At 47.2% G+C, this 9,399-nt stretch overlaps 1 protein-coding gene across 3 annotated transcripts in view; it reads right to left on the bottom strand.

Annotated features, from left to right (window-relative positions):
- Positions 1-638: 638 nt before the first annotated feature.
- The window catches only part of LOC140722464 (NACHT, LRR and PYD domains-containing protein 3-like), a 28,832-nt gene continuing 20,071 nt past the window's right edge, over positions 639-9,399 (bottom strand). For all 3 annotated transcript variants that reach the window (XM_073037202.1, XM_073037203.1, XM_073037204.1), the window contains exons 7-10: positions 4,008-5,730; positions 1,805-1,891; positions 1,482-1,649; positions 639-1,317 (exon numbers count right to left, since the gene is read on the bottom strand). In XM_073037202.1, the coding sequence (XP_072893303.1) occupies positions 1,230-1,317; positions 1,482-1,649; positions 1,805-1,891; positions 4,008-5,730 (2,066 nt within the window). In that variant the 3' untranslated portion in view covers positions 639-1,229. The remainder of the gene's footprint in view (positions 1,318-1,481; positions 1,650-1,804; positions 1,892-4,007; positions 5,731-9,399) is intronic.

Raw genomic sequence — 9,399 nt, 5'->3', positions numbered from 1 at the left:
CCCTGTATCCCTCCCCGCCTTTCCACTACTTCTCTCCGTCGCTTTCACCATCATCTCGTGTGTGTGTGTGTGTGTGTGTGTGTGTGTGGTGTGTGCGTGGACCTCAAGAGTGTGTGATGGGACAGTGTGGAGGGAGATTTACAAAGTGTCTGACCCCGGGAGTGTGTGATGGGGCGGTGCGGAGGGAGCCGGGACATCACTGGACTCAAGTTTGATACAATTGTCCATTATAACTGGTTGCGGGGGACAGGAGGAGGTCAAGTAGCCAGGAAGGGGCTTTGGTGGAGATGAGATCCTGGAAACCCAGGCTACTTGTGCACCTACTGTCTATTGTTTATTGGTCTCACGTGTGATATTATCGTCAATTTTATCTGTCTGCGGGATCAGTTAGCCAGAAAGGGGCTTTGGTGGAGATGAGATCCTGGGCATCCGACCTCCCTCAGCCTGGAGCTGAGACGCTACTGTGTCAGTGTGAGGAGCTCCGACCCACTGTTGCAGTGCACAGGGTGCGGTGGGCAGCAGAAACCTCAAATAAAACTCGAGTCCGGTACCAGGACAGGAAGTTACAGCGGTTTATTGATTTCATCATGTCAAATATAAATTAAACAATGTGTGAGCAGCTGACGTGCGGGAATAAATAAGCTGCTCCCGACTCACTCACAGTCACACACAATTAACTGACCGGAGACAACGAGTGACAGTCTGAATAATCAGTCCCATTTCTCACCATCACTCTGCATCGGGGAACCGATGATTATAAAATCAGACTTCAGGGCCGTGTCCGGGATCGCTGCAGATCCAGGGTCACTGCCGAGGGATTTGGCAATTTGACATCATTATATCGGCCAGACTGCCGAATGCCCTTCCTCAGCAAAGGGACCAAAATGATTCTCTCCCGGGATAATCCCACCCCGGGACACCGTGTCCCAGACTGAGCCCCGGCCCCCGGGCTCTTCCTGTCTGTGTAATTCCCCGGGGTGTCACGTGGGGGAGTCTCGAACACTCACATCCGGCGGAAGCTGCCCCGCCGGACAACAGGCGGAAATACGTCACTGCGGGACCGCTCCGAGCGACGCAAAGCGCGAGAACTGAGCCGGTTCCGTTATAACCGTTGGGAATCACCCCCGGCGCGCGGCCATTAAAGGTAAGGGCGGGAGTTAAAGGGGAGGGCGGGGAATCGGCCAAGATGTCCCCATCCCGCGGGCGGGGATGTTCACACATTCAGATGTTCACAGATCCACTCTCAGTCCGGGTCTGACTTCCTGCAGAGATCTCAGTTCCTTCATCCCGGTCCGACTGAAATGATTCCCCCCCAGCCTGAAACAGATGGGAGAATAACGATGAAATAAACAGATTACACAGCAGTGTCAGTAACAGGGGTCTGGGGTTAATGTTTCAACAACACTCACAGACAAATATCACCAGAAAACCCGCGGATCCGCTGATATTTTATCACATTGAACTTTAACACAAACACTCACCGGATCAGCTCCAGACTCGGGAGGGTCAGTATGAGGCGGCGGAGAGCGAGGACAGATCGGTCTGTGAGTGAGCTTACTCCCAGGTCCAGCTCCATCAGTGATGGGTTTGTACTGAGAGCGGAGACAAGATCCGTGGTACCAGAATCTGTGAGACCGACATTCTTCAGCCTGGAGATGAGAGAGAGTGAGGGTGAAGGACACAGAGAGACAGGAGACGGTAAAAATCCACAGTGTTTATCAGTAACACAATTACTGATCACATTAATGTTCAGTATCAGACACCCAGTGACTGTGAACACAATCTCCCACAGTCTGGTACTTACTCCAGTTTCTGTATTTTACACTCCGGGTTCCTCAGAGCCGCAGACACCAGTTTCACTCCTGAATCTCCCAGGTCATTCCACCCAAGTCTAAACACAAACAGACAGATTGGTGAACAAAGTGATTCAAACCGGGGGTCTGGAGGAATTTCTCTCACTCGGATATTTCTGGAAACATTAAACCCTTCAGTAAATCGCTGATCAGAGTTCCCATCACTGTCAATGTCCCTCACTGCCCAGCTCCAGGGTATTCGCCGAATGTCAGTAATTTCGTCTGTCGGTGTGACCCTGTAAACTCCACATATTCTTTCCCATTCCCCGATGGAGAGAAAAGTGTTCCTGACCGAAATGCAGAAATGTCAATGGGACACAGTGAAATAGACCCACCCGAGCTAAAGGGATGGGGAAGAGAGATACCACAGGAGGAAGGGGGAACGGGAAGAGAGATCCGATAGGAAGAGGAGGGACGGGGAAGAGAGATCATACAGCAGGATGGGGGATGAGTAGGAGCGATCTCATGGGAGGAAGCGGGATGTGGAAAGGAGAGCCTACAGGAGGATTTCGGATGGACGAGTGATCCCAAAGAGGTATATGGATGGGGAAAATATATCCCACCGGAGGTGGGGGATGAGAAAGACAGATGCCACAGGAAGAGGGGAATGGGAACAGAGGCCCAAATGCAGGAACGGGGATGGTGAAGAGAGAGCCCACAGGAGGAGGTCGGATGGACAAGCGAACCAAAAGCTGGAATATGGATGTAGAAGGGAGATCCCACAAGAAGAGTGAGGGATGGGAAGAGAGGACCCACAGGAGGATGGGAGATGGGGAAAAGAGATCCCAGAGGAGGAAATGTGATGGGGAAGAGAAATCCCACAGGAAGAAAGGGTGTGTCGAAGATAAATCCCACATGAGGAAGAGCGATCTCATAGGAGAAGGGGGATGGGGAAGACCACCGGAGGAAGGGAGATGGGGAGGAGAGATATCACAGGAGGAAGGGGGATGGGGATGAGAAATCCCGCAGGAGGAAGGAGCATGGGAAGAGAGATCATGCAGGAGGATGGGGATGTGAGTAGGAGAGATACCACAGGAGGAATGGAGATGGGAAAGAGAGATCCCACAGTAAGAGGGAGCATGGGAACAGAGGACACACAGAAGGAAGGGGGATGAAGAAGACAGATCACAAAGGATGAAAGGGGATGAGGAAGAGAGACCCCACAGGAGGAAAGGGGATGGGGAAGAGAGAGCCCACAGGATGAAGTGGGATTGTGAAGAGAGATCACATAGGAGGAAGGGGGATGAAGAAGACAGATCACAAAGGATGAAGGGGGATGAGGAAGAGAGACCCCACAGGATGAAGTGGGATTGTGAAGAGAGATCACATAGGAGGAAGGAGCATGTGGAAGAGAGATCCCACAGGAGGAAGGGGGATGGGGAAGAGAGATCCCACAGGAGGAAGGGGGATGGGGAAGAGAGATCCCACAGTATGAAGGGGGATCGGGAAGAGAGATCACACAGGAAGAAGGGGGTGTGTGGAAAAGACATCCCACAGGAGAATGAGGAAAGGGTAATAGAGAGCCCACAGGGGGAATGGGGATGTGGATGAGATCCCTAAGAATTGAAGAGGGATGGGGATGAGATGTCCTACAGGAGGATTCCAAGGGTAAACGATAATCCTACAAGACGAGAGGATGCATAATTTTTTGTATGTGTGTGTTGGGTCTGAACAGAGCCCCAGAAGGGAATGTGTGAGCTAAGTCACACTCGGGGAAGGGAAGGGGTGGATAATCTCACAATGGTATTTCTCTCCCTCTCACTGGGACAGTCTGTTGACGGTCTCTTGTCCCTCATCGGGAGGGGGGTTGAATCTCTGACCCACCTGCTGCAGGCAGAGTCGGTCTGGGGGTCAGTAACAGTGAGAAGGAACATTGTCAATGGACGTGTCACAGGCAGCTAGAAACATGGCCATTCTTGTGATTTACTACCTTTAAACCAATGGCCGTTGTTCACTGATCTGATGAAGTCTCCAACATCCCTTCACAAGGAACCACAGAACTCTCCCGTCCATGAGGAATTAATGACCGATCCCCTGGGCATTTGTCACCATTCTTCACAATATGATTTACGACAGTTTTACCCAAATCCCTTTACATTGAAACAATACAGTGGAACAGTTTCACAGTTCAGAGTGAGAGATAAGTCAAGTTACCTCAACTCCTGGCACTTGTGCAGCCCGGGACCCAGCCGCTGGATTCCTTCACACTGAATGCGGCATCTCTCCAGGTCGAGGTGTTTTATTGTATCACAGAGTCCGATGACATGAGACAGGACCGCGCAGTCAATCGGGGTCAGTGTCATTCCACTGAATACAATTTTTTCCACAGATCCCAGTGTATCCTGAGCCAGTCCACGATTCTGAGACTCAAACAGGTAGTGCAATGTGTTCAGGAGGCTCCTTTTACCAGCTTTACTCCGGCGTTTAACCTCCTCCTTCACCCAGTCAATCACCCGGCAGGTTGTTTGATGAGGAAATGGACCCAGAAACTCCTCCAGGCCCCGAGCTGTCATTGGGGAGGAGAGACCAGCAACAAAACGTAGAAATACCTCAAATCGCCCATCTGTCGTGTTGTGGGCTTCAGTGAGGAATATCAGTATATCCCCGGTATGTGGATTCAGCAATTGTGCGACTGCAGCTACAAACTCTTGGATGGTGAGGTGTGGGAATGTGTACACCAAGCTCCGGGCAGAATCCTCTCTCTCCAAAAGCTCCATCAGGAACCCGGACAGGAACTGGGAAGGCTGCAGATTGTTCTTGATCAAATCTCCATCTGTAAACACAATCTTCTTCTCGGATACTCCTCTGTAGGCCATCTGACCAACCCTGAGTAACACATCACGGGGGTTCTCAATCTCACGGCCGTGGTTTTTCAGGATGTTGTAAATATAGTAGGAATATAGTTGGGTGATGGTCTTGGGAACTCGCTGCGGGTCCCTGTCTCTTTGTGTGAAGAAGGGGCCCAGTGCCAGAGCGAGGATCCAGCAGTAGGAGGGGTTGTAGCTCATGGTGTACAGGATCTCGTTCTCCTCCACGTGTTTGAAAACAGCTGCTGCCACCGTCTGATCTTCAAAATGTCTAATGAAATATTTCTTCCGTTCCTCACCAGAAAATCCCAGGATTTCAGCCCGGACACTGATCTCTGCCTTTTCCAATAAATGTAACGCAGTGGGACGGGTGGTCACCAGCACTGAGCACCCTGGGAGCAGCTTGCCCTGGATTAAACTGTACACAATGTCAGACACTTCACACCACGACTCGGGATTTGTGCACGTGGAACTAGGTTCTGTATCTCTCCGACTGTCTGTAAAATCAATTTTGTGTTTGAATTCATCTAAACCATCGAATATAAACAGTAATTCCTCTGGGTTCTTCCAGACCTCTCTCAGGAAATTCCCAAAGTAAGGATACTGATCCAGAATCAGCTCCCTCAGGTTTATTCTGCAGTTAATACTGTTTAAATCGCGGAAATTGAAACTGAAGACAAACTGGAACTGTTGGTATATTTTCCCCATGGCCCAGTCATAAACAATCTTTTGTACCATTGTTGTTTTCCCGATACCCGGGACTCCGGCCACTGCTGTCGACCTCCCAGATTTGGATTTACTTTGGGAAAAGCAGCGCTGGAACAACTGATCAGGCCGGATTTTTTCCAGCTTTTTGCGGAGATATTTCTCTCTCAATTCTTCGTGGTCTCTGCCTCTTGCCAACAGCTCATGTTCCACCAGTCTCCAATCTCGAACAGTAAAAATGACCGTGAGCTCAATGTATCGATCAACCAGCTGGAAAACCTTCACCTTCTCCCTCATCAGGATCGTGTTCACTCTCAGTGTTTCAGTTTGTTCCCGCAGAGTCTCCTTGTGTTTCTGTTGAACATCTTCCATAGGAACGGAGAACATAATCAAAATGTTAAATAGCTCAACTGAAAAATAATATTATAACTTCATTTCAACATTCACTGTTAGAGATTACATGAATTAATTCAATGCTTCCATGGATATTAGGACAGAAAGTAAAATTCTGTTCACAGACACTGGAATTGACAGCGTTGGTAGTCCCAGAAAATGGACAATCCTCAGATTCTGGTACTCGTTATTTGTGAAGGTCAACATTCCCCTGATATCCTATTCCAATTCTGACTGCACTCCCGTTACAACAAAATGTCACTATATTTAAAGCATTGTTTGCATCATTCACAGACAATGTTAATGTTGATCTGGTGTGGAAATATGGAGAGCGGACACTGCGCATTTTGGCAAAGCTGCACACTGAGGAGTCACAGGTGTCCACTGCTCTTGCATCACAACACGAGCAGAAGATGCGGGAAATACTCAAGTCGAGCAGCGTCTGGGGGAGAATCACAGTGATGTTGTGGATCGATAACCCATCAGAATGACAAGAAAGAAAATGGGTGGTTTCCAATTGCACTGATGGAGGATTGGCGGAAAGATGAATTTTCTGTTAATGGAAGAAACCACAAGCGTCTGTCTCAGTGATGTACATCGTGTTTGTGGGAGAGGGTGGTGAAGTCTTGGCAACGGCAACTCATCAGTCTTGCTATAGGGGTGTGGGGCGCTGTCTCATGAGGCCTCCATCTGTCAGAGTCGACCGTGGATGTCCTGCTCCTGCAAGCCGGGACACTAGGATATGGAGAGGAAGCTTTTGCTAAGGTAGCAAGCTCCCTCTCTCCATGCATCTGATGAACACAAACGAACGGCAGAGACTTGCAGTATATGCCAGTCTGTGTTGAACACCATTTAAGACTGCCTTAGGGGCTCCAGGTCAAGAAAATTCCCATTGGGTTTACTCCCAAACTCTTCCCCATGAGGGGTTACAGTTGCAAGGCAGTGGATTTCTGAGATCAGAGTTTTCCTACTCCTGGGTGAGCTGCCAATCACAGCCGACGAGCCCCATTTGCCCAAAGCGACTGGTTGTAAGGCACTAGAAACCCGCCTTTGGCCCTTCTCCTGTTGGAAGAAACCCTTCCACCGGGCTTATTGTCTAAACCACACATGAAGGCCGGGAGCTGCACTTGGTTGTCAGAGGCCATTTTAATCGCACGCCACTGGGACTTATCCCCAATCCCACCCCTGGGTATAACAATCTTAAACAACCAAGGAGCATCGTATTATTGACAACAATGAATCAATAAATAGGTTTATTATTGTCACATGTACCACAGTAAAATGGAAAACTTTTCTGCATGCGATCCAAATAGATCATTACATCACATCGGTGCAATGAGGTCGTACAAGGGAAAACGGAACAGGATAGCTCAGGGAAACAGTGTTTCAGTTGCCGAGAAAATGCAGTGCAGGCAGACAATAAGGAGGAAGGTCAAAGGATCATTGGGAGGTCAGGGTTTAGTTTTTGGAACTACGCTCCGAAAGTGTAGAATTCAACACCTTAAAGTACAACACGGTGCAGATGTCTACTGTGCCTATTCTCTTGATATTATTATTTATTGTAATGCCTGCCTGAATTTTTTTGTGTACGGTATGCAGTCCTGGGTAGATCTGTAGTTTAGTGTAGTTCTTTTTTCTGTGTTGTTTTTACGTAGTTCAGTCTAGTTTTTGTACTGTGTCATGTAGCACTATAGTCCTGAAAAACATTGTCTCATTTTTACTGTGTACTGTGCCAGCACTTATGGTCGAAATGACAACAAAAAGTGACTTGACTTGACTTGTATATTACGACTGACAACATTTTGTCTTTTATTTTCTAGTTTGCACTTTATCCCGTTGTGATGCAGTTTGAAGAGCATCGTCTGGATGTAAGGTGCTTTATAAATATGTCAGTATTATTACTATTTTCTTAGCCTAAATTGGTAAAGCTTGAGGTACAGGCATAGCCAAGCACACTAATGTCTCAATTGATAGGAAATTTCAAATTATTCTCGTGGTGTATAGTATTTTGGGTTTTCAAAGATTTACACAAGTATTGCCGTAGGGGCGTAATTAGTTAATACTATTGTGTAAAGCCTTTCGGATGATACCAGTTATCGATATTGTTATTTGAATACCTTGTTCGTATTTCATAGTCTTTCAATCTCCCCTTTTATTTCAGGATATTCCTGGTGTTTTCCATTAATTAATTTCTGTAAGTTGTGTTTGGAATGGCTATATATTTTTATTCAAAAAGTTTTTTTTGCTTGTTTATCCTGTAAAATTATATCCAAACGGTAATCATGGATTATGCTATCTGAAATAATGATCGGTCACAGTATGATATGAAGGACTCTAAATCTATAAGTGGAGCAGGCTTGTGCTTATAGTAAATTATCGTATTTTTCATCAGTTATAGTTTAAGAAAGATTTTTGTGAATGTTGTCCACCACTTGATTGTGCCTGTGTAAGTAATGAGTTTCAGTTAAACTACTGCAGGATCCTGTAAAGTGTTGGATTGTTTCTGGTTTCTCTTGTAATTTTCAGCATTTATCGTCTTGGACCTATTGGTCGTTTATTCTGTATTATTGATAGCTACATGTCTCAACAACCGTGTCCTGTATTGCTACAATCATCCCTTCTGTTTCTAGGAAGATCTCCAACTCTGAGCAGGGGCTCGACGCTTCCTTGTCGACATCTAATCGGCTCAGATAGTGTGGATGTCTTCCTTGGGGAGTCAGACTGTTCCATTGGTTAACGTTTTCTACTTTTATGATAGTTTCTTCATTTTTATGGGTTACGCTTTCATTTCCATTCAGTAATGTGTACCCCATATCGGATTTGCATATGCTTGTATGGAGCGCTGAATCCTCATAGAGGGATGTGATGTGGAGCAACTGAGCAATTTCAAATTCCTGGCTGTTAATATCTCCGAGTATCTGACCTGGACCCAATATATCGATGCAGCTACAGAGAAGGCACAACAGTGCCTATGTTTCATCAGGAGTTTCCAACATCACTCGAATATTTCTACAGGTGTAACTTGGAGAGCATTGTAACTGGCTGCATCACCGTCTGGTTCATGGGGACTACTGTACACGATCGGAGTAAGGTGCACACTCAACGGTTCAGGAGCAACATCTCCTCTGCCACCCAGTTTCTGAATGGACATTGAACCCATCGATACTGCTTCACTAATCTCTTTTTTAACTTCTATTTTTGCACAACTTAATTAATTTAATATTTCATATAATCACACAGACATACACAGCTGTACATGCTCAATTTCCAGGCCCTGAAGCCGCTTTGCTGCTCAGCCAGCTCCACTGGACAGGCCACGTGCCTCGCAGGGACAACTCCAGGTTAACGAAAGCAGCACTCCACAGATAACTCTATCAGGGTAAGAGAGATCATGGTGCCCCGCGCAAGAGGTACAATGACCAAATTAAGCAGCAGCTCTCTCAGGCAAATATGGAGGACAACGAGGGGCAGCCGTTCATCCAAGAAAAGCCAAGAATTTTGAGGAACCCAGAGGACTGCGGAAAAGAACAGGAGATGCAAAAAGGATCCAACTACCCAGAAACCTGTATCCCAGCTGTATCCGTGTTCCAACTGCTCCCAGGTCTGCAGATGCAGAATTGACCCCGTTATCACCAACAATC

Source organism: Hemitrygon akajei, unplaced genomic scaffold (assembly GCF_048418815.1).
Source record: "Hemitrygon akajei unplaced genomic scaffold, sHemAka1.3 Scf000077, whole genome shotgun sequence".
NCBI classification, from domain to species: Eukaryota; Metazoa; Chordata; class Chondrichthyes; order Myliobatiformes; family Dasyatidae; genus Hemitrygon; species Hemitrygon akajei.
Note: the sequence above shows the minus strand (reverse complement) of the source record. Positions and strands in the feature narration are given on the sequence as shown.